This window comes from Cavia porcellus, unplaced genomic scaffold, assembly GCF_034190915.1.
Source record: "Cavia porcellus strain 051 isolate PalLab524CR breed Dunkin Hartley unplaced genomic scaffold, mCavPor4.1 scaffold_4, whole genome shotgun sequence".
NCBI lineage: Eukaryota > Metazoa > Chordata > Mammalia > Rodentia > Caviidae > Cavia > Cavia porcellus.
In genome coordinates this window covers 55821869-55849789 of record NW_026947487.1, presented here as the reverse complement: position 1 = coordinate 55849789, position 27921 = coordinate 55821869, and the positions used below count along the sequence as shown (strand labels likewise).

The window sequence follows — 27921 nt, the reverse complement described above, 5'->3', positions numbered from 1 at the left end:
TCACACGGGTCATAGTAGGCGGGTTTTCCGGTGTCATGGCGTGAATGTGTGGGTTCCTGGGGACACTGCTGAGAACCCTCCGGCTTGCTGGGCCACTTTATGTGACTTCTGGTGGCTGCACTCTGCGTGGGAAAGACTCCGGGAGACCCTGATGCCATGGTGATGTTGTGGGGCAGAAGACGGGGATGAGTTGGAATCGGGATGCGGTCTGAAAGGAAGTGACCTGAACCAGCTCCAGGGAACTGCAACCTCCCTGTTTAGCTCTAGACCCCAAAGTTCTCCTGGTTTTTGGTGCTTTTGTCCCTTTTCCCCTGTGCTGGGTCAGAATTATTTCTGGTTCCCTGCATCCTCTCCCAGTTGTGACACTTCCAGCCTGCAGTGGTGTCTGGGTGGCCCCCAGCACACCATCAGCCACTCCAATTTGGGGAGAGCGGGGAAGAAGTTAGGTTGGGGGAACCTTGATGGTTGGAGCTGAGTGAAGCTGTGGTATGCTAGGTTCCTAATCTCATCCCTTGCGGCAGGCCTGGAGGATCTGACATTTAGAAATGTCTGTGATGCAGAATCTCATACTCATGACTCGTCTCAGAACCTGTCTGCCTTTTTATATTCAGAGTGCATTACCAGATTTCCAACATTTCCCCATATTGTCAGAATCATCATAGGTGTTTATATGGCCCATGAGAATCCAAATAAAGGTTTAATATTGCAGATGATGTGACTCAGGGCTTGAGTTCTTGTCAAGCATGCAGTGAAATCCTGCCTTCCATATTCAGCAACCTCCGGAATTAGTACCTTAATTATTTCTGTCAGACCTCTATTCACAGTGATAAAGAACAGAGCTCATGGTCTCTAAACATTGTCGAAGTCATGAACAAAAAGAGAGGGTGTCAGAAGTGTTTTTATTGGAAACATGAATAGCTCCCTGATTCCTTGGAAGCATCCTGACTGGGTGGCCATGTAGCTGGCTCAATCCAGAGCTAATCCAAGTACAGTAATTACTCAGTTGTTTAATGGTCAACATTAACTGTATTTAAAATGACCATTTGGAACTCAGGCTCTTAAACTCCTTCTTCTTACTTTGTAAGTTTTATAGAAAACTGGGATTTTAGAGAGAAATTGCATAATTTACACTTTAAATTCCTGGAAACTCATAAGCTTGGTAGAGAGTGGCAAGTAGGGACAGGCCGCATTCCATGTTGCCTGAGGAAGTCAATTCTTGGTTTTCTTCCTGTGGTTTGCTATTCCAATAATAATTTCCCAACTCTGTCCCAGGCCATTTTCCCTAGCCAGGTGCCTTATTGATAACATAACTGATACAATTAGACTATTTAAATGAGGCCTTTCAGAGAGTTTAGAATGCTGAGAAAAAATAGCGGTGATATTAATGTATTGCCTACCAAAGGAGAAAGAGGGGTTTATGCTAAACACTGCTTTCTGAAAAGGCTGCCTGTAAAAGCCAAGTTGAGAAACACACTGAATTAGGATATCTACGTGGACATTTATATAGTTGTAGTGGAAAGGAAAAGGAGGCTCTCATTTGTGAAATAAATGCTGTAGTTCTGAGACTGTTTCTACACATTGTTTTAAATTTGAGATGTTGATTGAATGGACTTTGTATAAAACAAGCATTAAAGTAGAGCTAAATCCCCAATCCCCATAGTTAAGGTCTGCAGGCTGATGAAGGAATAGGAATGAAAGGGTTTTTTTTTTTTTAATAGGGAGGAACAAATGGAGTAAAAAGGGAAAGAAAGAGCAAGATTTGTTTGTGGGTAGCAGTGTCTGTAACTGCGAAGGTCAGATTATTTTTAGTGTGATAATAATTGAGTGTTGCCTGGTGCTGAGAGTGGGTCAGAGGTAACAGGCCTAAACAAAGAGGGAAACTTAATAACAGATACTATAATAAATATGTTTTCTATTATTACCGATCAGTTACCTAAGTATTTGTGAGACAAAATTGTAAATTAGCAAACTGGTCTTGTAGGTTTAAAAATGGGATGTGCATCATCATTGAAGTAAAATTGAAGGGTTTTCTCATGGACACTAAAGATTTTCCAGGTGTGTTTGATGTTTTTTATTGTATAGGGACTGAACTCAGGAGTTTTGTTCCAAGCCACACCTTCCCCAACCCATTTAAATTTAAATTTTTTTTTGAGACCTGGTCTTAGGTTGCCCAGACTTTTGCTATTGTTTCTACCTCTTTGACTGTTGAAAGGTCAGGGGAGGACTCCTGCTACTGTTTTCATCTCCTTTACTGTTGAAAGGCAGGCATGTGGCATTTTGCCAGTTCAAGATTGGGGTTCTCTGTGGCTTACCAAGATTTCAGTGGTTGGGTAAAGTAAACATCATTGAGGCGTGATGGTGCACACTTTTAATCCCAGCCACTTGGGGAGACTGAGACAGGAATATTGTGACATCAAGCCCAGCCTGGACAATTGAACAAGATCTTATTTCAATATGAGCTGTACCTCCAAGTCTAATTCATCTAATACACATGAGGCCAACTTAAATTTTTAGTACTAAAGAAAAATCATTAGGTGGAAAATTTGCAGTTTTGTAACTTACTTTTCTCACTAGTGTTGTATGGTACACTACTTGCTCACCATGGTGGAAAGCAGCAGTGAGTCACTGCTCTGTCAGCAACTGGTGTCAAGGTTGAACAGCCAATGATTTACAGTGTAGTATATTTTATAAAGTTCATTAGTTAGTATTTTATTACAAACTTTGTTTTGTGAAACATACATTTCCCCAAATACAGATCAAGGCAAGTGTGCTGAGCAGGTTTAAAAGATCCAAGGCTTGACAGTGATATATGATTGACTGACTATGTTCTGTGCTTTTTTTTTTTTTTAACAGAGTTTTGCTTTGCAGTTCAGGCTAGCCTTGAACTCACAGCAATCAGGACTCTGTCTCCTGAGTTCTGGGATTATATGCATGTGCCACCATGCCTGGCTTTGCATTTTCAGTGCATTTTATTTTCAGCTTCTTTTGCGTTGATCATGATATTTTTCTTTTCAAACTCAAGTAACATCTGTAGACTCATTCCCTCGACTCTTCAGAAGTCCTTTGTAGAACGTGACATTCATCAAATTGTTTTCCATGTTCGAATGCTGTATTCATCAGCTTCCCCAGAGCAACCCAACCAGGAGATAGTATGAGAGCTGTGCTGAAAAGGGAAGACTACTCGGGAGTGTGTTTTGGTTTGTACGTGTGTTTGTGTGTCTGGCTTTTTTGTTGCTGTTTTGGTATTATAAAGAAGTCCCCCACTCTGGTTATATCCTGGTTTATATTACTCTTAGAAAGGGATGGGATCCAACTTTTCAATGAAGACGCAGGGCTGTGCAGTTTGAATGTGACACCAAGCTTCTGCAAAGCTAAAGGGAAAACACTGCATTCCTAGTTTTAATTTATGCTGATTCTGAGAGCCCTTTTAGCTGCTTTAACCTTGGGTCAACATCTGGCTTTCTGTTCTGGGTTGTTCATTCCTATAACCCCACTTCCTCTTCCATTACCTTAGTGAACTGAAAGCAGGTCTGTCCAATACTGTTGCTTCCTAAATGGAGATAAACAAGAGCCTTTTGTTATGTATTGTGACAAGTGACAAGAGACTATACTCCCTGAAATCCCCTTGTCTCCTGTGATCCCCAAACTGTAAGGACAGAACTTTACAATTTTGTAATTTTATTGCTGAAAGTTTACTCAATTCTAGATTTTGTTTTCTTTCTTTCTTTTTTTTTTTTTTTTACAGTTATTTCAGCATAGCGAGGGTCTTATATACTTCAGGCTGACCTCAAACTGATCGCAATCCTCCTGTCTCAGACTCCCAAGTGTTGGGATTACAGGTGTAATATATATATTTTTTATTTTAAAGAGGGTAAAAATTAAACAGAACAAAACAGATCATAAGGAAACAATTTTAAGAAACACGGATTTCAAAGCAAGACCACTGGAGATCTTCACTATCGTATTGTCTCTTTTCTTCCAAATAGTTGCCCACATCTTCACATGCAATGAATACATACTGAGCATTATAGTACTAAACTAATCAGAACAGGATGCTGAAGGCTATTTAGGTCTTCAAAACTAGACAATAGGGAAGTAAATAATGACTGCCGTAACATCTCTTGTTCTCTTCAAAATAGCTGTCCATGTCTTTACATATGTTGAAATTAAACATAAGAGACTAGCCTAATATCAATCTGAACAGTGAATAATAGTATTGCAAGATTTAATATCGTAATGCTACAGAATTAGCACTGGGTATCTTAGTGTCTCTTATTCTTCAGGGTATCTGTTCATTACATCATACATTATATAATCTGTTCCCATAAACTGTTTAGAAATTCTCCACCTGTGTGAATCTCTACTTGTGTACCTATCCTTTCTGTATTACAGGGAAAAACAGATCAAAATAAGACAACAAAGCAAATTCCTAGAAAAACATGAAACGAAAAAGACATATAAAACCACAATACTAGGTGATCTACAGTAGTTACTATGCTGTCTCTTGTTATTTTCAATAGAATTGTCTACATCATCAGGCATAATATAATTGAACATAGCAATTTTAATAAAAACGCAACATTGGAGACATTGTAGGAATTCAAAAGCAGTTAATAATCAAACTGAATAGGTATCTTATTGCATCTTGTCATCTTCAGAGTAGTTGCCTCTACTCTTAGACTTGATACTATCAAGCATAACATATTTGAATAAAATCAGTCAAGACAAATGTGGTCTAACCAGATTCAAATAAGATCAGTCATAGTAAGACAGTGTAAGTAAAACAGAGCTTCAGTTTAAGTTAATAGGAAATTAAAGATAGTTACTGTAGTATATTCTGCAATTTTTGGGATAGCTGTCTGTGCCCTCAAATCTAGTATGAGTAGACAGACTGGAACAAAATAAAATCAAACTAAACAGAGCAATAAGACTAAAGTGGCTTTTAAATCCTGATACACTATTAACAATGTCCTTTGCCTTCCTTTTTTATACAGTTCCCCCTTTCCCTTTCTCAGGGTGCTTTGTAAACTCCTTTAGTTTTTAGATTAGGGGGGCAACCCGTTATCTACGTAAGTGACACTGAACCATTTCATTCCTGAGCTTGATCTTGACCTGTATTCCTTTACCTACTAAATCCTCAAAGTTTTCCTTCCTTCCTTCTATCTGAGTAGTTCTTCACTGCACAAAAGTGTCATGACTTTCCAGCCTATTTGCAGCTGCTGGACAAGTTGTCCCTATTTCTCTCTGGCTCCCTGTCACATAGAGCATCGTTTTCTCATCTTTGACTTTTGGTTTATTAACCCTCTTTCAGGTTGAGTATATTTTCCATTCAGAGCATCTCGATGGATCCTATCTCCTGATCTATTCTGCCTGTGTTTCTTTTTGTTAGTGTATCAAGGCCATCTTTATTAGAGATTATAGCCATCCTTCTCTGCCTTATCTCTGCTATTCTATTTTTCTGCTATTATTTGTCCTCTTTTCTCCTTCATTCCACTGTCGACCCCATTCATTGAGGCCTCTCTGCCTCTGTTGCTGGAATCCTGGTATTTTTTTTCTCTCTCTCTAGAATGTCCTTCAATATTTTTTGTAGGGTTGGATTGATGGTCACAAACTCCCACAGTTCCTCCTTGTCATGGAAACATCTTTTTTCTCCATGAATTTTAAGAGAGAGTTCCGCAGGGTACGTCAATCTGGGTTGGAGGTTATTTTCTTTCAGGGCTTGGACTACTTCACTCCAAGCTCTTCTTGATTTGATAGTTTGTGTTGAGAAGTCTGTCGTTATTTTGATGGGTCTTCCTTTATAGGTAATCTGTTTCTTTTCTCTGACTGCTTTTAATATTCTGTTCTTGTGATGAATTTCTGGGATCTTGATTATTATATGTCTGGGTGTAGTTCTGTTTTGGTTGTAGTTGGTTGAAGTTCTGTATGCCTCATTTATCTGGATATTATTTCTTTTTCCTATGCTTGGGAAGTTTTCCTTAATTATTTCTGTGAATAGCCTCTGTAATTCATTTGTGTTTACTCCTGCTTCTTCACTAACATTTTTTATTCTTAAGTTATAGATCCTCTTATCATCTTCTAGCCTTTGTATTGGTCCTTCCTGGTTCCTTGTTATTTTTAAGAGGTCTTTTCTTTCAATCACATATTGCAAATCTATCGTCAGATTTTGAAAGGCTAACTTTAGTTTCTGTCAAGGCATTTTGCCAGCTTTCAATGGAGTTTTTAATTTCTTGGTAATCTCTTTGGATCTGTTTCATGTATTCTAGATTTTGTTTATATTCTTCACCAAAGATTTCTCTTCTTTTTCTGGGTTCCTCCATTCTTCCATCTGTGTCTTCTTGAGAGGGGCTTAGCATTTCTTTTATTAATCTTTTTATATCTTGCCTCACTTGGATTAGAATTTCAGTTTTAAGTTCATCTATGAGGTCACGAAAGTATTTCTTTATGTCTGGTGATGCTGTGGCTGATCCCTGGATCTCTTCTGCATTTACCTCTCCTGGACTTATTTTCCGGGGTCAGCGGCTGGAGGCTTTTTCTTATTTCTTTCTCTTGTCATGTTTCTGATTTCTTTCAGACAGGTGTATGGTGGAGGTCTCAGGCCCTCTCCGTATTGCTTACGGTTTTTTTATAGCATGCTGGCTGGGAGCTTGCTGCCTTCTCCAGTTTGCTGTCATCTGAAGTGTATGCAGGGACTGTGGGCTGGCCCCTCTTCTCTGAACCAGTCAACCTGCGAGTGCCTTCAGCACATTAGTCTGCTGTATGGACATCACAGGTTTGGGACAGTTTAGTCCCCGGCTGTTGGGTCCCTACCAGGGGCATGGCCCAGCCCAAGCAGATCCCACCAGTCCTCTCTGGGCCAGAGGCGGCTAACTGACGCCACTGTGGTTCTGGATTCAGGCCTTGTTTTGCTCAACTCCAATGTGTCCACCAACCGGCCACACCTGCCCCAGGACCCAGTTTCCAGTACTCACTGTGAATTAATGTAGCCCTCCACCTTGGCCCCACTCTACACTGCACCGCATCCTCCTGCCAAGGGCCCCGGACTCACCAACTCCCGTTTTTGGGGGCCACGGCTTTAGTGCGACCATGAATCGTCCAACTCCACAGTGTGCGTAGCACAGCGTGGGACTGGTCCCAGTGAGCACATCTGGTTCCAGCCTTTCATCCACATTTTCCTTCCTTTCTTTTTTTTTTTCCTCAGTTTCTCCCTGGGTCATGAGAATCCCTTTCCTTTCATCTGGTCTTCTCCATGGTGTTAAATTCTAGTATCTGAGTTGTTTTTCTCAGAGAGGCTCTCTACCCTGCTACCTATCAAGCCTCCATCTTCCAGAAATTTTTTATATATTTTTTAATCTACCTGAACGTTTGTGATGCAAAAGTCAGATTCACTTTGCATATAAAATGAGCAATTTACTCCCATAAAGGAGTAAAGAATTACATTTTACTCTTGGTTTGCATTGCCAGCCTTATCAAATCTCAGTTTGTTTAAAATAAGTATATTTATAAATTTAGGGTGTGTATAGGTTGCTGAGTTTCAGTTTTGAGTGACTGTAACTATATAATATGTTCTAAATAGTGGGAAAGGGTATCTTTCTCTCTTTTACTTTTTTATTAGAGATTTGATAATATATAACCCTTTTGTTTGTTTCTCTGAAATTCTAATAGGTGTTAAATGAGGTTGTTTTACTGGTATTATACATATAGTTGCATTAAGTATATAATTTTAAAAATTCCTAGCATAATTCATCACCAAACTTCAGTCTGTATATTATTCTTCTGACATTCAGATCATCTTCAATTTTATTTGTATTTCTGATTTTTTTTCCATTGGAGATGCTGACTTTTAAAGAATTTATTGATTTAATAGACAAACAATTTTTAAATTTGGTGGACTGTGGATCATTTCAAGGTGTCAGTAATGTCCTTGCTTTATAGTGATAAGTGAAAAAGCATTTTCATTACCAAAATAACATATGGGTAGAAACTAAGTGAGGAACCAGATGGAAGCATCTAGTTGATTCCTTTCAAGGCAGATTTCAGATACATTTGCATTTTAAACAAGTTCAGCCCTCTATTTAAGTATATTTTTGACAATGGAGTTTATCTCCTAAAATATTCATTATTGCTACGTGGTATAGGAACAGCCCAGCACCTTTGATTCTATTAAAAACAAATGTTTTTTTCTATTTTCACTGATAATGAACTAAGCACTGGTTCTTAAACAACAAGCTTTTAGACTTCTCTGTTATTTTTGTGTGTACTGACCTTGACATCAACATGTTCCAGAGCAGTATTATAATTTGTGTCCTAATTGTGTATTCTGTAGCTTCATTGTATTGAGATAGTTTTAATGAATGTTGAAACTGTGATATACACTATGACTTTTTCCTGTTGATCTTGGCATTAGGAACATATTCTTTCTGTTTCTGTTCTCAGATTTTACATTTTGTTTCTTTCATCATTCATGCATAGATATTTTATCTTTAATTTCAATCCTTTGATTGCTTTTTTGTCTTGTCTGTATGTCTTATGGTAACATTTTGTTTCATGTGAAAGAACAGCGGAGTCAGTGAATATCCTTGATTCATTTCTGATTTTGAAATAATTCATGTACTGCATCTCTGTTCAATGCAACGTTTGCTAGTTTTATGAAACATGTTCTTTATCAGGTTATTAATCACATTATTTTCTTCCTTAAAAGCCTTTAAAAATAATAAAAATTGACTTTTAGAAAATATTTATGCTGTCAAATAATTATATCAGTTCATTTTTTGTGATAAGTTTTACTATAGTTTTATGACGCTGAGCCATCCTTTGCCAGACACAGTATTATTATCATACAGTCACTTTTTTTCCTGTGTGTGGTACTTAGATTAAACCTGTGTCATACAGGCTAGGGACCCATGCTATCATTTAGCTACATGCAAAGATTAGAAACTGCTTTCTTATACATGCTTATATTTTGCTAGGTAAAATTCTATCCTGGATTTGGATATTTGCATGCATATGTGTAATGGACCTATATTTGCCTTTTCTTATAAACATGTCTGGATTTAGGTAAAGATTATATTATCCTGGGACATAAGTTGCAGAGACTTTTTTCTCCTTTTTTGATTACAAGCATTTGAAACTATGCCCAACTGAGTATACTATAGTTATTATAGTGTTTGTATTTGTATATATATAATGAATATATTCATCCTGAGAAATTGTTACATGTACAGATGGCATCTCGATCAATGTCAGAAAGTTTCAGTGAATCACTTGAAAGTGCACTGGGAGATGAGTTTATGAAGGAAAGTTTTTTATTGCTACTTTGGTTACTTGCCAACTTATTTCATTTCCACATCTGCCTCTTCTGTTGCCAAATTTGTAATTTTACACATTTCTGAGAATTTTTCCACCATCTAAAATTCATTAAATGAAAATTGTTATAAGTTTCATTTGTTTACAATATCCTGTTTTACAAATGGGTAGTGCTATCCATCTATAATGCCATCAGCCAGAGGTCAAATACAGGAGGATCAAGAGTTGATACCCAGCATGGGTCATATAGTGAGAGACTTTCTCAAAAACTAATTTACCCATTATCCTTGTATTTTTTTTCTCATTTTTATAGTGTGTTTTCCTGTTACCTCTTGTTGTTCCATCTTGATTATCTATTCATATATATGAATATGAAGGAAAAAAATTTTTTGGTTTGGTTTTTTGAGACAGGGTCTCGTTATGGAGCCCAGGGTACCTCAAACTTGTGGCAGTTCTCCTGCCTCAGCACCCTGTTCCCCATCAAGTCTTGGGATTGCAGGCATGTGCCACCACACCTGACTGCTTTTCCAATATATTGATTCATATTTCATAAATTATTCATTATACTTTTGATTAAATATTTTGCTAAATTTATTTCTTTAAACATTGACATTATATCCTAAAAAGATTACTTAATTCTATATATTTCTAAATTTATTTCATGAATTTCTACTGAATGGTCTAATGTATTTTGCAGCTGGGTCTGGTGATTCATGTTTGAAGTCCTAGCACTTGGGACAAAGAAGCGAAGCATGAGGGTGAGTACAAGTAGCCTGGGCTACCTATTAGGTTCAAGGCTGGCCTGCACTATATAGTGACATCCTGTCTAAATAATGAAAAGCATATATTTTGCAACAAAAGGACATGAGTCCCTACTGTGCTTTAGTGGTAAATTGCATACTGAGTGTGACTGAGGTCCATTATTCCATCCTTCCAGTGAGAAATGAAAACAAATTAGAATTGTGAAAGTATTCCTTCAGTTATTTGTAGTACGAGTCTATTATAATCTACATATTATTTATACTATGTAATTGAAAGAAAAAGTTGTTATGTCCTAACAGAATTTTTTTGTAGATGACTATGTTGGAAAAACATTTGTTTCTTCTTTTATACACAGTGTTAACTATATCTAATACTTATTGTCTAAATATTAGAATTAACAGTTTTTAATTGCATTTCTAATTGATGATAAATTTGCCACCAAAACCATCTATATAGGTTTATTGATTGAGGTAGATCTATTTCTATCAGAATGAAGCTGTACTGTTTACTACTTGAATTTCAGGGAAATTTTATAAGATATTTGCAATTCTATGCTAGTTTCCTACCAATACAGTCTCCTGCTAAATTACCCATTCTGATCTTTAAATTGTGATCCCTTTGCTTTAGTCTCCCAAGAAGCTGAGTTTGCAAATATATGCCATTGTTCTCATCTTTCATTTTTTTATTCAATAGCAAGTAAGATACATTGATTGAATGCTGAATATACAGATTAAAAATAAATCAGAACATTAAAAGAGTCAATGAAAACATGAATACTCTCAGAGAATACATTTTATTAAATAGTCAAATTAAATATATTCCCTAGAACATGCTCACTGAGCATGAGAAGTATTGCACCCTGATGATCCATGCCTGTTTGCATTGCTCCAAATGCATGTCTTTTCTTGCAGTCATTGTTGACAAAACCCAGTTAATTGTTCAACTTTGGCTTAAGAACTTAATATGCTGGTCTCACTTTTAGCTTTCTCTGCAGTGAATGTTAAGGCTATTATAACTGAATAAATAAAGGAAAAAAGTGTAATACTTAGTAAATTGGTCAATAGCATACACATTAAATTGTTATTTGGTCTGTGTCACAAGTTAAATTTTACCATTTTGTTTTCATTCTGTCTTGAATTTCAGTAGATACTCAGCAATGCTTGTTGAAATACAGTTAACCTTGTCTCAGGTTATTCTTTTTGCCTTGGAATTGTGCTCAGTGTCATCATCAGTGGTGTTCCACCTGCTGTGCCTTGTATGCATTGGGCTGACTAGATGTTCTTGTTTTTTACCCTTGCTATACTCAATTCTTGCTCATTGTTATAAGCTAATCCCAATATTGTCTGTTTTCCTATGGGTTTCATTGTTCATGTTAGCCTCTGTGATAGTGTCTACCTTGTGGCTTTATCCTGTTTGGTTATGGTATGGTAACAATGCTAGATTTTTATGTTCCCTTGTGTGTGTCTAATGTTATCCAGGATTTTCCCTGCCACATTTTCCCTCATGAGGGGGCCCTGTACAGAGACAAAATCCCACTTGTACATGTGGTTATATCAGTTGTTTAATCCTCATTGACCTTGCCCATGTCTTTATCTACCATCTTCAGAATCTCCTGTGCTAAGGAACAGCAGATTGCCTTCTCTATGGGTATAACTTACATCACTGTGTTTGGCAAGCGCTCTGGCCTTCCCTCTGTTAGTTATTTCCAGCCCAAATTCTTAAACATCACAGAGGACACTCTCTAGACTCTGACATAGAAGGTCAACACTCCTGTCACTTTTATCTTTAGGGATATGGGTCAAAACAACAGAAAGAATGCCTGTCCTATCAAACTTGTACCTAGAAGTTTTGAAGCTTGGGGTATAGTAAATAAATTCACATTGGACTCCATCTTTCTTCACCTTCTGTCCATGTTTCTTTACCTTCTTTCCATCTGTCTTGCTCCCTATCATCTTTTCTTTTTCTTTTTTCATTCCTTTCTCTGTCCCTTCCCTTTTTTTATTTTCCCTACTTTTATTCCTCCTTCCTTCCATTTAGTGCTCTCATATACTTTCTTCTATTTGCTTCTTTCTCAAATCCCTCTTTTCTTTCTCCTTTTACTTATTTTACTTATTAATACTTACTTTTTTAGTAAGTACTTACTTATTAGTACTTACTTATTAGTACTTTACTTATTTACTTATTAGCTGCACTGAAAGTAGTTCTCCAAATTCTCTGTACATTTATTATTAAGCAGAACTTGTCTTATACCAACTTTACTAAAAAAATTTACTTATTTTTGATTCATTCACTTAAAAATAAACATACCATTAACAGCCTAGTCCATTTACAATATTTTATTTAACTCCTAAAGGAACCCTGCCTCCTTATTTTTCTTATATACATATGAACTGCTAACCTACTATATATATTTACTTATATACATATGAACTGCTAACCTACTATATATATCTGTATATAGTCTGACCATTTTGTATAAGTGAATAATTCAACACTGTTTCAATGTCTGTCTTTTGTTGCATGACATTTCTGAGATGGATTTATATCACAGCATTTATCAGAAAAACATTTTATAGGGGCTGGGGATTTAGCTCAGCAGCATAAGCACCTGCCTTGCAAGCAGGCAGTCGTGAGTTCGATCCCTGGTACCGATAAAAAGATTGAAAAAAAAATTTTATGAATGAATAATATGGAAAGCTTCAATTTTGGGTTATTCATCAATCTGTGGGCATTTCAGTTGTCTCTACCTTTTAGCCTCTATGAACACTATGTTGTAAATGTCATTGTAAAATGCATTCTGACCTGTTAACTCTGCCAGGTTCATATTTTCATGTCTGCAAAGAATGGCGCATAGGATGCAGAAGGCAAGTTAGAAAGTTTATGAAACAAAAAGTTCCTGAAAGCAGAAGGGAGCATGAAAGTGGGTTGAAGCTGAAGCTCTAGGGATTTATTTGCACAGTAAAATTGAATTTTCTAGTGTTTTTTTCTATACACTGGAGATTTTTTCCAATGGTTTTTATAGAATATTTTGAGTCAAGCTAAAATCAACCTATTTGGTTACAAGTACAATTGCTTAGCTAATACTGATCAAATATTAAAACAGGGCATGTAGCAGTATTTATCAGAAGGAATTAATTAATTTAGTTGATCTGTAACTACAAAAAAGAACAAAGGCATTTGTGAAAGGAGTAGGGGTAAGGGTCAGAGTGTTCTGGGCATCCATCTACTTGTTTGTTGCATTATTTGAGCTAACGTGAGTACCTGGTAGCAGTTACAATAAAACTTTGAACTGTTACTTATCTGTGGTGAGACTTGTGGGCCTAGCCATCATGTCTTCATCTTGTGACCTGGTTTCTATCAGCTCAGCCCTCACATACAGACTCTTTACTTCATCTTAGAAGTAGCTCTATCTTGGTCCTGGTCACTTTCCTACTGCTTGTCAATCTCTACCTAACTTAACTATGTGGGATATAAACATTAATAAACAAATTTTAGCGTGGACTTAGGTCTTCATAACTTTCATATATGTAACTAAGATAGTAATTACTGAATGATGTGGAAACAATTATGGTTATATATGAATAGTTCCATTCAAAATTCTTGAAAAAAATCTCATTTCCAGTGATACAGACAAATAGGTGAGCATCCAGTTGTATATCCTAATAGTTGAAAACATTGTCTGAGTAAACATAGACAGTTGAGCTGCTTAGGAAGCAATTAGAAGTAGGTAAGGTTTTTGTTTTTGGAATCCCTATGATTAAACACTGGAATTGAAGCATAGTGAGAGAAGAGCTGGTCCTCTAGTCTTAGACTGTCTCCATGTGATACCGTGTGTGAGGACCTCAGCTCTGTCTCAGCAAGAAGGCCATTATCAGATTTAAATTTCCCACCTTAGCCCAAAGTCTGAGCCAGAGTAAACCTTTTGGTTATTTGCTGAACATGAAATATTTTGTTTAGAAACAGAAATGGACTGAAAGATACTTATATGTTTTATAATTATAGAAACTCTCAGAGTGTTCGTTATCAAACATGACTGTCTGCCTTGTTTTTTCAGTAACTGGGAATTTTCTTCACATTCTTCACAGCAGTTATTGTATGACTGTCTGTCTGTAGTATAGTTAGTGGCATTTTATTGTGATATAACAAATTGGGTCATAATTAATAACAAGCATACATGAATTATTTCATCCTAAATGTTGAAAAGTCAAGCGTGGTGGCACATACCTGTACCCCCAGCACTTGGGAGGCTGAGACAGGAGGATCACTGTGAGTTTAAAGCCAGCCTATGCTACATAAGAGAATTCAAGGCCAGGCTGGACTATATAGTGAGACCCTGTTCAAAAAAAAAAAGGTTGGAAATTTTGTTCTATTTTTTTTTTTTTTTATTTTTAAGATGAAGAAACAGATATAGTAAAGGTGATATTGGTTAACTATGTTTTCTTTCTTTTTTACTTAGAAAGAGAAAAATGCACAAAATAACCCATCATAAAATCTGAAAGAGTAAAGACAAGAAGCATAAATTGCCTCAGGAAACTGATTGAAGAAACCAGTATTCGCTAAAACTGTAGGAAGGCATGAAGGTAAACAAGAGTGAAATTTGACTCAGCATTGCAAATATTCTATTTTGAAAATATGAGAGGAAACACCTGTGTGAAACAGTGCACGAGTGCACTGGTGAAGTTGGCTTAACTGGCTCTCACGGTTCTGTGAGATAAAGTAAAGCTCTTTTCTTTATAATTTACTGAATCTGAACACTTGTGTTTAGAAAAACAAACGAATGTGTATCAACTTTTTGTTAGCATATGCTTAAATACATGGTGTCTTAATTAATATTAAGAGATTTACACTCCAAAAAATTCAGTTGAGTGCAGGGAAAGTAGTTACATGCAGAGCACTTGGCTGAGATATGCAAGGATCTGAGTTCAACGCTATTACCACAAAAATTGAGAAGGAAAATAAAAATAATTTAATTGAAACTGTATTAAAGTGAAACCAGAATCTAAAACAGATACCTATATTTCCATGTACATTGAAGATTTAATTCTCAATAGGCATGGTGTGAAAATGACATACATTCATTCCAATGGATCTGTTAACTTCCAATTGCTATAAAAAAATAGTTGACACTTTAAAATGAGAATAGATATATATTGTGGCACAATTCTGGAGGTTTCAGTCCTTAGTCAACCTCTTTTATTGCTACTAGTCTTGTAGCAAGGCAGAAACACCATTACAGAGGACCATAGTGAGGAATCCTGACCACCTTCATTTCACCTGGGAAGAGGCAGGGAGAGACAAAGGCAGATAAGGAGGAATGAAATATATCATTCTACAACATACTCCTAGTGATTTTTTTCTTGTAAAATACATCAGTAAGTGTCTTGGTTACTTTTTTACTCGTCACTGAGACAAAATACCTGAAGCCCAAAGTTGGGAAAGGAAAGGTTTATTTCTTACAGTTTTTGGAGCTTTCAGTCCACACTCAGTTGGCTCCAAGGCAGGCAGGCATGGCTAGGCCGCAGTTCATGGCAGCCACAAACAGCAAGCAGGAACCAGCAAAGAGCAAGGCATCTTCTTCCTGCCATTACATCACATCCTGGCTCCACCCTTTGTGGGTGGAGCACTGACACCATCAATCCAAGCACTAGACAATGAACGAATAACAAATGCACAATTCAAACTCATGAGGCCTGGGGGCCACAGACATAAACCATGACAGTAAGTTAAACTCCTGAAGAGGTCAAAATTTATCTGGCACTTGAGCAACTCAAAACAATAAATTATCTTATAATGAAGCCTACAGAATATAGCATTTAGAGGACTTTTTACTCCATAATATTGTGGGACTGCGTAAGACTGGTGTGACTTGTTATACAATACTAAATATAGTCTCAAAAGATACCCTGCCCTTTTTTTCTTAAAGGGCATAAAACAGAACAATAAAATAAAACAAGTGATAAGGCAGTAAGAAATCCACAATAGTTACTATGTTGCATATTGTTATCCTCAAAATATTTGCTCAAACTACTAGCTTTAAGTTGCAAAGTAAATCAAACAATGTAAGCATTAGGTCGTTTCTTTACTTCAGTTACTATCATCTCAGCCTGTGTTCCTCCTAATCAGCCAGTTGCTGGGGTGGGGGTGGGAGTTCGTCTCTCCTGGCCCACATAAAGGCTGGCTCCTGGAAGGACATGGCTTCCTTCCTGGTTCTCCCTTGGCCAGTGCAGCTGCCACTGACTCATAGGGATAGGGCAGGACATCCTTTCATGGATGACCACTCCCTCATTTTGGTGACACTTCCTAAGTTCATCTTGTGTGACTTTCTGTGAACAATCTTCTTATTTCCTTTCTTGGAATTTTCAATAAATGATTATTTTAGAAATTGCCAAGAGAAATATTTCCATGGTTTGGTGGTGATGGTGGTCCATCTTATATTGTTCACGAGTGCTAAGTGAATCAAGGGCAGAGTTCTTTCTTATCCATCCCATTGATCAGGTGGTTCAGGACTATTCAATCTTGAAAAGAATCACACCTATCTACAGGTATTCCTGGAGCAAGGTGTTTTCTCTAGACAGTGGGAAAAAGTCAGTGGTCTTCAGATTTTGGTCAAGTCCAAAGTAAAGGAAATGAGTATAAAGTATATCAGCTTATTCTCCATTTTATATATGCCTGCTTCTTTATGCTGTACTTCCTTTTTTTAATGATTTTCTAAAAAAACGGTTTGGTTCTTGTTTTCCATTTTTTCTATTGAATTAAATATCTTGCAGACATTTTTAGACTATGTACAAAACAAATATTTTTCTTCTTGCCTTGTTTATTTCTCATGACTTTCATATATTTCAGTTTATCCTTCTAATTCTAGTTGATTTTCCCCTGAGATAATTTTTTCACATGTAAAACCAAATACAATCAAAGAAAAAAGAACTCAATCCATACATAGTAAGATTTGAAAAGGAATGTTATCCCTTGTCTGTCAAAACCATTTATTAGATACTCATCTGCCTCAGCATTTTGTGGATAATGATTTTTTAGGCTCCCTCTAAGAGCTCTGCTTTAGGGCCATTGCAGTTACTCTCGTGTTATGGATTAAAAACTGGTGGTCAACTTAACACCAGCTGAATTAAATCAGCATGGTGCTGAGTGTAGATGGTCCACCTGAGGAAAGTTGCCAGCATAAATAGAGACGTGGAGAAGAAGAGTTAGGCGTTGCGAGTTTCTCTAACTGTTGCTGTTTTGAGCCATTTGGTTTTCCTAGAAGAGCCCGTTGTGACCAGCTTCCCCAATATGAGTTTGACCATTATCATCGGAGGAGTTTGGGACCTTGTTGGTGAGAGTGGCTGTGGTTCACTTTTGGGAAGCTCTTGTCCTTACATCGAGCTTCACTTCCTGGCTCTGGAGGGGAAGTGCGTGCTGTTTAATCTCCAGAAGAAGCTTGTCATGCTGGCTTTCTGGCATGTACCTGACTATTCTTATCATTGGAGGAGCTCGGGACCTCCATGTTGCTGAGGATGGTTGTGGTACTTTTCAGGGCAATGCTGGTCTTTATTTTGAATGTGACTTCTCGGCTCCAGTGTAGAACCCTCAACCTACCAGCTCAGCTCCTTCGTCTCGCTGGCATAGACTTTCTAGTTTCCACCACTGACCTTTGGGCCTTCCTAGCGCAGATCCATAAATAGACGGGCATGAGTTCTCATGGGCTCTAGACCTCCAGTTGGACTCGTAGGAGACATTGTCATGGGCTCTAAGTTTTCATCTGGATTCATCCCATTGCTGTGGGATCCAGGCCCTTGGCTGAATATTCTATGTCTTTGGTATTGTGGATAGATTTCCTGCACTTTTCTTGTGTTTAACTCTGGGTGACCATCATAAAATAATAATATAAATTTTATTTCCTGATTCTAATTGTTTTCATCATAACCCCTGACTACACCTTACAATGTACCTTTGATATTCTACTGTTGCTTTAGCAATGAATAGCAGTCTAGCATCAGGATTGCTATCTGACAAAATGCGTTTGTATGAATTTGAAGAACAAGACACAGAGTTACTATTTGAAGGACTCAGCCCCCATTCAGCTTTTTTTGTTTTTTTTTTTTTTTTTTAATTTTATTTAAGGAGAAAAGGGAAAAAAAAACAGTGAAAGGGTACAAGTTATACAGATTTACAGAAAAAAAAAAGAACAGTAGGAAATCAATAGTTAATGGATTACATATTGCCATCTTAGAAATAATTGTTCAAGTCACAAAATTAAAGCTTGTAGAGTGGACATTCCAACAATGATACTGCAAACAGTTCTGTTCAATGATCCAATAAAACTCTGTGATATCATTTTCTATCTTATACACTTAAATATACATGCAGTTATATAGTTTAGAGCACTTTCTTTTCCTCTCTTTTGTACAATGACTATTACACATTTTGGGTTTCATTGCTCCCACGGTTCTTAATTGCTTTTTTGGAAGAGAGTAAAACCAAATGTGACATAACAGAACAGAATCGGTCAAGTCAAAAGGGTGGACATAATAGATAATGTAAAAACATAATACAAGGTGATCAACAATGGTTACCATAATGCCTCCTGCTATCTCTAATAGAGTTGCCTATATCATTAGTTATAATACAATTGAACAAAACAGTAAAGAACAAAACCGACAAAACCAAAACATTGGAGACATTATAGGTCTTCAAAAGTATATAAAAGTCAACGAGAATGGGCGTTATAATGAATCTCATTATCTTCACAGCTGATGCCTAAACTTTCGAACCTGATACTATCCAGCAAAACAGAATAGGGGAACATCAGTTAAAAACAAGATGGTGAGAGTAATACAGGGCTTCAAATCTAGATAATAGAAAGTCAAAGTGGGTTACTATAATATATCCTGCTATTTTTTTCCCTTTAATTAAATGGATAAAAATAAAAAAGTAAATAATGGAGTGGAGATTGAGATAAAAGAGGGCATAACAGCAAAACAGCGTAGATCAAAACATAACCATTTAAGCACAATAGTGTTTCACCACTAGATAATCCTGACCCAAGAGTAGTTACCATATTGACTCTTTCCTTGAAATCCTTGAGTACAACTTCGTATACTGTAGCATTAAGTATATCAAAACAATGTAAAACCATTTAAGAGAATGACAGCATTACAGAGTATTTAGAATCGACTAACAGAAAATGAACAATGGTGTCTGTATAATCTCCTTGTCTTTAAAAGGTTTTTGCTTATACTATCGTACATAATAAAATCCAATAAGGTACAACCTATTTAGACCATTGGAGACAGAAGAACAAAAGCTAGATGAGACTTCAAAACAAGATGATACTAAATCAGTATTACCTATTAAGATGTCATTTTCTCCAAAATAGCTGTTCCTATCATCCAATCTTCTCTGTCTCATTTCTGTTGAGCTCTTTTTCTGTCAGTAGCTGTCAGTTTGTCTTCTTCATTTTGTTCTCTGCTCCATTCGTTGTGGCCTCCCCGCCACCTTTTCTGGGTTCTTTGTATTTTTCTTTTTTTAGAATATCCTGCAATACTTTCTGTAGAGTTGAATTGGTGGTTGCAAATTCCCCCAGTTCCTCTTTATACTGGAAGCACCTTGTTTTTCCATCAGTTTCCAGGGACAGTTGTGCAGGATATCTCAATCTTGGCTGGAGATTATTATCTTTCAAAGCTTGAATTATTTCCCCCCAAGCTCTTCATGATTTGATGGTTTGTGCAGAGAAATCTGCTGTAATTCTGATGGGTGTTCCCTTGTAAGTGGTCTGTTTCTTGTCTCTTACAGCTTTTAATATTCTGTTCTTGTATTGAATTTCTGGAATTTTTATTATTATATGCCTGGGTATTGCTCTGTTTGGGTTGTAGGTAGCTGGGGTCCTGTATGCCTCATACATCTGAGTATCTTTACCTTTTGCTAAATTAGGAAAATTCTCCTGGATTATTTCTGTGAGTAGCTTTTGTAGTTCACTTGTTTGTGTCCCTACTTCTTCTTTTATGTTCTTAATCCTTAAGTTATGGATCCTCTTATCATCTTCTTGTCTTTGTATTATTACTGTTTGTTTCTTTGTTATTTTTAAGAAGTTTTTCATTTCATTCTCCCATATTACAAGTCTGCCCTCCAGTTCAGATAGTCTGTCCTTAGTTTCTTTCAAGCTGTTATGCCAGTCTTGTATAGACTTCTTAGTTTCTTGGTAGTCCCTTTGAACCTGCTTCACGTACTCTATGCTTTCTCTGTTTTCTCCATCAAACAATTCTCCCCTCTTTTTCTGTTTTTCCATTCCACCATCTGTTTTTTCTTGGGTGGTGCTTAGCATTTCTCTAACTATTCTGCATACTTCTAGCTTGAGGTCATTGATAACTTCATTCCTGAATTGGTCTATGAGGCTCTCTATATGGCGCTTTATGTCTATTGGTGCAGTGTCCGCTATTGCCTGTTTCTCAGAATTGGGGGCCGAGGAGCCCTTCTTGTTGCTGCCTCTTCCCATATTCTCCGTTTCTTATATATGCAAGCTTACATAGGAGACCCAGCTTCTCTCCCTGTCAGCCACAGCCTGATCGAATTGTTCCGGTTAGGTGTTCCCACCCACCGCAGCACACCAGGAAGTTTCAGATCAGGCAGCCTACGCGGGGCCCGCCCCTCCCGGCCACCATCAGGCTCTGGGATCTGGGTTGGGCCAGCCTACCGGGTCCGCCAACAGCGTCACGCAGGCCAGGCACTTTTCACCAATCCCGTCCGAGAGGGGGATGTGTGGCTGGAGTCCCGCGCCCTGCTCCTGCAGGACTGCCCCATCCCAGAAAGTCCTTCGCTGGAGTCAAACTGTGGTAGAGTGTCAGTTTCTCTCACTCACCTCACCACAAGTCAGTGTACACCTCCCTGCCTGTCCTGTTTTTGACTCCATTCATAGACTCCCTTTCCCATAGCTTCCGCGCGTCTCTCTCCTTGCCGAGCCGATGTAGAGACAGCCAGCCGCCGCGCAGCGGGAAACCCAAATCACGGCTTCCAATGGCGCGGGGTCCATCCTCCACACCGAGGCTTTTCTGTTCCTGTTTTAGCGCCAGGACTGCATTCCAAGTTGGTTTCTCTCAGCTCAGTTCATTCCTGAGTCAGCAGAGCATATCTCCACCGGCTTATGTCTCCTTAGTCCACACCATTCCTGACCTCTGAACCAAGCCTTTCAGAGAGCCTCCGTAGTATCTGCTATCTGTCCGCCATGTTCTCCCGGAAGCTCAGCTTTTTTTGTTTTGTGTTTTTTGTTTTTTTTGGTTTTTTGAGATGGAGTCTCACTGTGCAGTTCAGGCTGTCCTTGCACTCACTGTGTAGCCCGCACTAGTCTCAAACTCATGACACTCCTGCCCCAGTCTCCTGAGTGCTGAGGTTACATACATGCACCACCAACCCTGGCTTTCAGTTCAGTTTTTTTATGAGAGGAGTTGAGATATCTCAAGCTATATCAACCTTCCTTCAGGAAACATATGTTTGGTCATTTAGGAGGCAGTGACCTTTGAGGATGTGGCTGTGAACTTCACCATGGAGGAGTGGGCTTTGCTTAATCCATCCCAAAAGAAGCTCTACAGACATGTGATGAGAGAAAATTTAAGGAACATGGCAGCTATAGGTAAGGATGGCATCACTTGCTCATTTATACAGTCAGAGAACATTGTTGTTCATCAGTGTGGTTTCATTAACAGAATGTGAAAACATTTTGGGGACTATCTCAGACTTGGTTACATTACACCATGAATCTAACTGGAATTTGTTCATTTTTGTATAATAATATAGTATTTCCTTATATTTCTGTGTCTGAAATTCAGGAATTGTCTTGGATAACTGGGAAGTTGAAGAAGAGTACAAAAAAGACTGGAGAAATCTGAGGTAATTTGTACTCAAGAAAAAAGAATATTCCTCAAGATTCAGTGTATGAATAGAAATATCACAAGCAGGGATACATGGCCTTTTTCAAATTTATTTAATCTCCACATTTTATCACAAATATTCCCCAAAGATGTATGTATGTGTATACATACATATGTACGTACATTATGCATAGTAGGTATAATGTGATAGCTGAATACAGAAATATTCCAATGTAGGAAACGACCACTCATATCATGCAACAAGTGACACTATTTGACATGTAAATATAAAAAAAAGTTCTTTCATGATCACTATCATAAAAATGCATGAAATTGCTTTTAGTATTATGTATAGGTACATATGAAAAGAAATGCACTTTTAAACCTTTCTTTGGCATATCTATGTATACATGTGAATATAAGATATTTGTTATAAAAAAATTGCTAACCTTGAAACAGTATTCAATGTACATACATATAAATGTTCATATTGTAGTAGCAAGTGTTTTCAGGTCATCCAGAGAATTGAATCCATGTTTTAAAATTCTTAAGAGGAACTCTCCAACACTGTTTTAAGTATTAAGTATAGCCAGTCTGATAATCAGCACACAGACATCTCAAAAATTACAAATAGAAGTTTCACATGATCCAAGAATACCTCTCCTGGGTATAGTCCCCAAAGAGTTCAGATCATCACATTATGTGGATACATGGATACATAGTCAAAGCAGGACAGTATATAACAGATGTCCATCATTGGATCAATAGATACAGAACAGTTTTGATAGATTCAGTGTGATCTTTGATATTTCCAGCACCCTGGGAAGCTGATTCAAGAGGATGACAAGTTGAACTCAGCCTGAGCAACTTAATCATCAGTAAGAATCTCTCTCAAAATAAACAAAATATCCAGAGATGTAATTTAATGGTAAACCTGTATTTGATTCCCAGCACCGAAAAGAAAAAAAAATGTGCTGTACAATCAGCCATAAAGCTGAATGATAACATGTCATTTCGCGAAAGAAATGGTTGGGTCTTCATCCTGTAGTATTAAATTAATAAGTCAGACACAGAATGTGACAGGTCACATGCTTTCTCTTATGTAAGACCCCAAATATATAAATTAGGGAGTAAAGTAAAAGAGAGGCAATTTAAAAAGGAAAGCCTGACTTTTGGGGAAGCAAACAGAGTAAGGAAAGAAAGGAGAGTGATGAGGAAAAGGTATCACAATGATCATTATGTGATTTACACATGTACCAGTTTCCCAAAGTGAAAGTAATAAACCTTCTGTGTTGCACAATACACCAATTTTAAAATTCCCAAATGAATACTACTGTTGGGATTGACTGATTTGGTGGTATCTGCCAGGGTATTCAGTTAATTCATTGTCAGAATTTCTTAGCAGGAATCAAAGCAGAACTAGTGCTAAATGACTAATAGGGAGACCCATTGTATTGCAACTGGTGTTTTGTTTTGTTTTCTCTACAGAAATGAGATTGAGAAATGCTATCAAAATGAAGGCTGGAATCAATATGAAGAAATATTCCTTTGGACTCCAGATGCTAATGTGGACATGAAACAAGCTGGTTTAAAACCAGCTGAAAGCCTTGCTTGTGGAAAACCCCTGATTGGACATTTGTCTCTAAATGTGCCCATCATAGCTCACACTGAACTAAAGACATCTGAGTATTTGGGATCAGAAGAGAAGTTGTATAAGTGTAATGAACGTGAACTATCCTGTGGTGATTTCCAGTCCTTTCAGAAGGATGCAAGAGCAAAGACTGAAGAAAAAACCTATGAATATGGTCAGTGTGCAGCATCTTACTCTGATTTTAGTGAAAGAATTCATTTTAGACAAAAGACCTTTAATGCCTCCAGCATACCTGTTGGTAGTGAGATCCATGAAAGAAATTATAATGGAGAGAACCCTTATGTATGTAAGCAGTGTGGGAAAGCCTTTAGTACACAAAGTTCTTGTCAAAGACATGAAAGAACTCACAGTGGAGTGAAACCCTTTGTATGTAACCAGTGTGGGAAAGCTTTTAGTACACAATATTATTGTAAAATACATGAAAGAATTCACACTGGGGAGAAACCCTATGTATGTAAGCAATGTGGGAAAGGTTTTAACAGGCCCAGTGAATGTAAAGTACATGAAAGAACTCACACTGGGGAGAAACCCTATGTATGTAAGCAATGTGGGAAAGCTTTCAACAGGCGCAGTGATTGTAAAATACATGAAACAATTCATAGTGGGGAGAAGCCCTATGTATGTCAGCAATGTGGGAAAGCTTTTAGCACTCCTAGTCAGTATAAAATACATGAAAGAACTCACACTGGGGAGAAACCCTATGTATGTAAGCAATGTGGGAAAACTTTTAGTAGGCCCAGTCATTATAAAATACATGAAAGAACTCACAGTGGGGAGAAACCATATGTATGTAAACAATGTGGGAAAGCTTTCAACAGGCATAGTCAGTGTAAAATACATGAAACAATTCACAGTGGGGAAAAGCCCTATGTATGTCAGCAATGTGGGAAAGCTTTTAGTGCACAATATTATTGTAAAATACATGAACAAACTCACACTGCAGAGAAACCTTATGTATGTAAGCAATGTGGGAAAGCTTTCAACAGACCCAGTAAATGTAAAATACATGAAAGAACTCACACTGGGGAGAAACCCTATGTATGTAAGCAATGTGGGAAAGCTTTCAGCAGCCCCAGTGAATGTAAAATCCATGAAAGAATTCACACTGGCGAGAAACCTTATGTGTGTAAACAGTGTGGGAAAGCTTTTAGCACACCCAGTCAGTATAAAATCCATGAAAGAATTCACACTGGGGAGAAACCCTATGTATGTAAGCAATGTGGGAGAACTTTCAGCAGGCCCAGTCAATATAAAATACATGTCAGAACTCATACTGGGGAAAAACCATATGTATGTAAACAATGTGGAAAAGCTTTTAGTGCGCAATATTACTGTAAAATACATGGAAGAACTCACACTGGGGAGAAGCCCTATGTATGTAAGCAATGTGGGAAAGCTTTTAACACACCCAGTCAGTATAAAATACATGAAAGAACTCACACTGGAGAGAAACCCTATGTATGTAAACAATGTGGGAAAGCTTTTAGTGCACAATATTATTGTAAAATACATGGAAGAACTCACACTGGGGAGAAACCCTATGTATGTAAGCAATGTGGAAAAGCTTTCAGCATGCATAGTACTTGTCAAAGACATGAAAGAACTCATACTGGGGAGAAACCCTATGTATGTGAACAGTGTGGGAAAGCTTTTAGTGCACAATATTATTTTAAAATACATGGAAGAATGCACATGGGAGAAACCCTATGTATGTAAGCAATGTGGGAAAGCTTTTAGTGCACAACTTTCTTGTCAAAAACATCAAATAACACTGGGGAGATTTTATATATAAATATATATATATATATATATATTTATATATAAAAGCAATGTGGAAAAACTTTCAACATAGTATTTGTCAAAGTTGTAAAAGAACTCATACTGGGGAGAAATCCTAAGCAATGTGGGAAACATTTAGCAAAGCTTGTTACTGCAAAAGACATAAAAGAACTCAAAACTTTGCATTAATTCTTACTTTCTATGTATGAAAGCAGTGCAGGGAAGCATTTACATTGCCTAGAGCTTGTCAAAGACAACTGAAAGGGAAAAAACCTTATATATGTAAGCAGTGTAGGATTCACACAGATCTGTTGTAAAACAAGTGAAAGAAATCTCAACTGGAGAGAAACTATATATAAGCCATTTTGAAAACCATGTGAAAATTTCTCATGTATTGGAGAACTATAGGAATAATTAATGTAAAAAGATTAATATTAGTACTTCTCTATAAAACTTCTAGAAAATACAATCCCATATAGAAAAATCCTAAACTGCATATATTTTGTGTTTTTTCAGTAAATCACTTAAATATCTGGATTCTGTGTCTGCAGTATTTAATATAAAAATATTGAGTTGACATAACTAGGTATTTGTCTTTGAGCTTAATACATAGCGTTTTGATTGAGCATGGTGAAATGTATTTTTTACTTTCAAGTAGAATTAGTATTTATGTAGTTTTTATTTAGTCTTTACAATGGGTAACTACAAGCCGCTAAAAAACTTAATCTTATTCATTGCTGTTTGTTGGGATTTTGCCACTGCCTTTTTAAAAATTTTTTGAATGTGTTTACTCTGTATTCTGTGTAACAGGAGATATTTTCAATTTGATGCCGTATTTTATGTTAAGATATGTAAGCATGTTTTGGACAAAGTTGATTTGTTTCTGCACAACTTGTAGGTTAGCACATTTTATTTCCCATAAGAGAAGATATTGCTTGTATAGTGTATCATATACATAATTTTGCCCGTTTTTCTTTCATATAAGAGCAGATATTATCATTTGCATAACATTTTGTTTTCTTATCAAAACTGTGCTTTTCTTTATATTCCAATGACTTATTTTAGTGGTAGTTTTTCCAACATATTTACTTAAAATAAATGAAACTGCTGTTATCTTGATTGCCTTCAACCATCTGGACCATAACTTGTATCCAAAAGGATATCATGAGTTATTAAAATCTCTCCAAAATTATAAATGATGGTATAATTTATCAGCAACAATACTTTTGAAGGAATTTTTGTCAGCAATGAAGTTGTTTTGGGGAAAATAATTACTGTTGAATGTAATAACACAAATGTCTTTTTTCCCTGATGCTGTGTTACCATTCTGATTTTGGTATTTCTATTTTTTGAGACAGGTTTCACTGTGTAGTTTAGGCTGGCATTAAAATTGTGTAGTCCAGGCTGGCCTCAAACTCATGGCAATCCTCCTGCCCCAGCCTCCTGAGTGCTGGAATTATAGGCTTGCATCACCATGTCTGGCCAACATTATTGTTTTACCTAATAAGCAGAAATAATGTCATGAAGGAAAACCTAACTCATGAGAGATGTCAGTTTTGTAAAAATGGAATTTATTAAATTATAATTCAGATTTGTTTTGTCAGTTTTAGAGATACATTTATGCAATGCCATTTGTCATTTATAAGGAGCACTGTCTAATGTTTGAGATACATGACAAATGCCTTTTAAACACATAGACTGGCTCAAGGTGTGTGTGTGTGTGTGTGTGTGTGTGTGTCCCAGGTGGCTTCCTATAACCTGTATTTCTAAATATTTTAGCATCAAAATGTTTTTTAAAACATTTTATTCAGTGTTCTCAAATGCAGAAATTGCTCAATTTCTGATGAGATTACATCGTTATAAACTTATGGTATTATGAACCATAATAAGTGAATAATTCATTTTTAAATACCCATAATGCAGTGAACATAATAGCTTGCCCTTTGTTAATTATGTTATTCACCAATAGTGGATTTTATACCCTAAATATAACTTCCTACAGCAAATTTCTGTTTCTTACATCAACGGAAAGATGTGTGCTATATGTTACTATTCTAGCTTGTGATAGAATATTGAAACTACAAGGTTTTACACTGAGCACATTTACTGTCTCATTATTTTACCATGAAAAAACATTTTGCTGGGCCTTATGATGTATGTTGTTATTCCCAACAACTCAGGAGGCAAAGATGAGAGAAAACAGAATTGAAGCTAGCCTATTCGACTTCGATTCTGTCTCAAAATACACGTTGAAGCTCTGTAGATGTAGCTCAGTGATTTAGGATTCCTAGGTTTACTGTCCAGTATCAAAATTATTTTAATACAATCTATTACACATCAGTGTTTGTCCTTTTCTCACTTACTGTTTAAAAGTCTACGGCAAATGCAATGCTACATTCCTTCAGTCCTAGCATTAGAAGGTGCAAGATGGGATGATCATGGCTTTGAAGCTGGGGCTGGGGAAGCAACTGAAGTGGATTCCTTTGCAGACTCAAACAGTTCCCCTTAATTCTGCATTTTAAGAAAAATAACAAATTTAAGTAAAAAATATAAACCTATGATGAGCTA

At 36.9% G+C, this 27921-nt stretch overlaps 1 protein-coding gene across 5 annotated transcripts; it reads left to right on the top strand.

Annotated features, from left to right (window-relative positions):
- LOC100724415 (zinc finger protein 709-like) lies at positions 1-26944 on the top strand. 5 transcript variants are annotated; one of them, XM_063247084.1, is made up of 6 exons: positions 1-159; positions 10004-10064; positions 21559-21685; positions 21882-21942; positions 22739-22801; positions 23412-26944. In XM_063247084.1, exon 6 carries the CDS (start codon positions 23497-23499, stop codon positions 25288-25290), a length of 1794 nt encoding a protein of 597 aa, XP_063103154.1. In that variant the 5' UTR covers positions 1-159; positions 10004-10064; positions 21559-21685; positions 21882-21942; positions 22739-22801; positions 23412-23496; the 3' UTR covers positions 25291-26944. The 5 variants fall into 5 exon arrangements, with proteins under 5 accessions (XP_063103154.1, XP_012996941.1, XP_012996942.2 ...); XM_013141487.2 differs by lacking the exon at positions 22739-22801 and adding an exon at positions 14525-14648; XM_013141488.2 differs by lacking the exon at positions 22739-22801.
- The last annotated feature ends 977 nt before the right edge of the window (positions 26945-27921 follow it).

Excerpts from the sequence above, each read along its gene's own strand:
- LOC100724415 (XM_013141488.2), top strand. The coding sequence starts at position 10,020 with ATGTTTGAAGTCCTAGCACTTGGGACAAAGAAGCGAAGCATGAGG. Across the intron at positions 21,686-21,881 it reads AAGGAACATGGCAGCTATAG|GAATTGTCTTGGATAACTGG; the intron begins GTAAGGATGGCA and ends TCTGAAATTCAG. Across the intron at positions 21,943-23,411 it reads AAAGACTGGAGAAATCTGAG|AAATGAGATTGAGAAATGCT; the intron begins GTAATTTGTACT and ends TTTTCTCTACAG.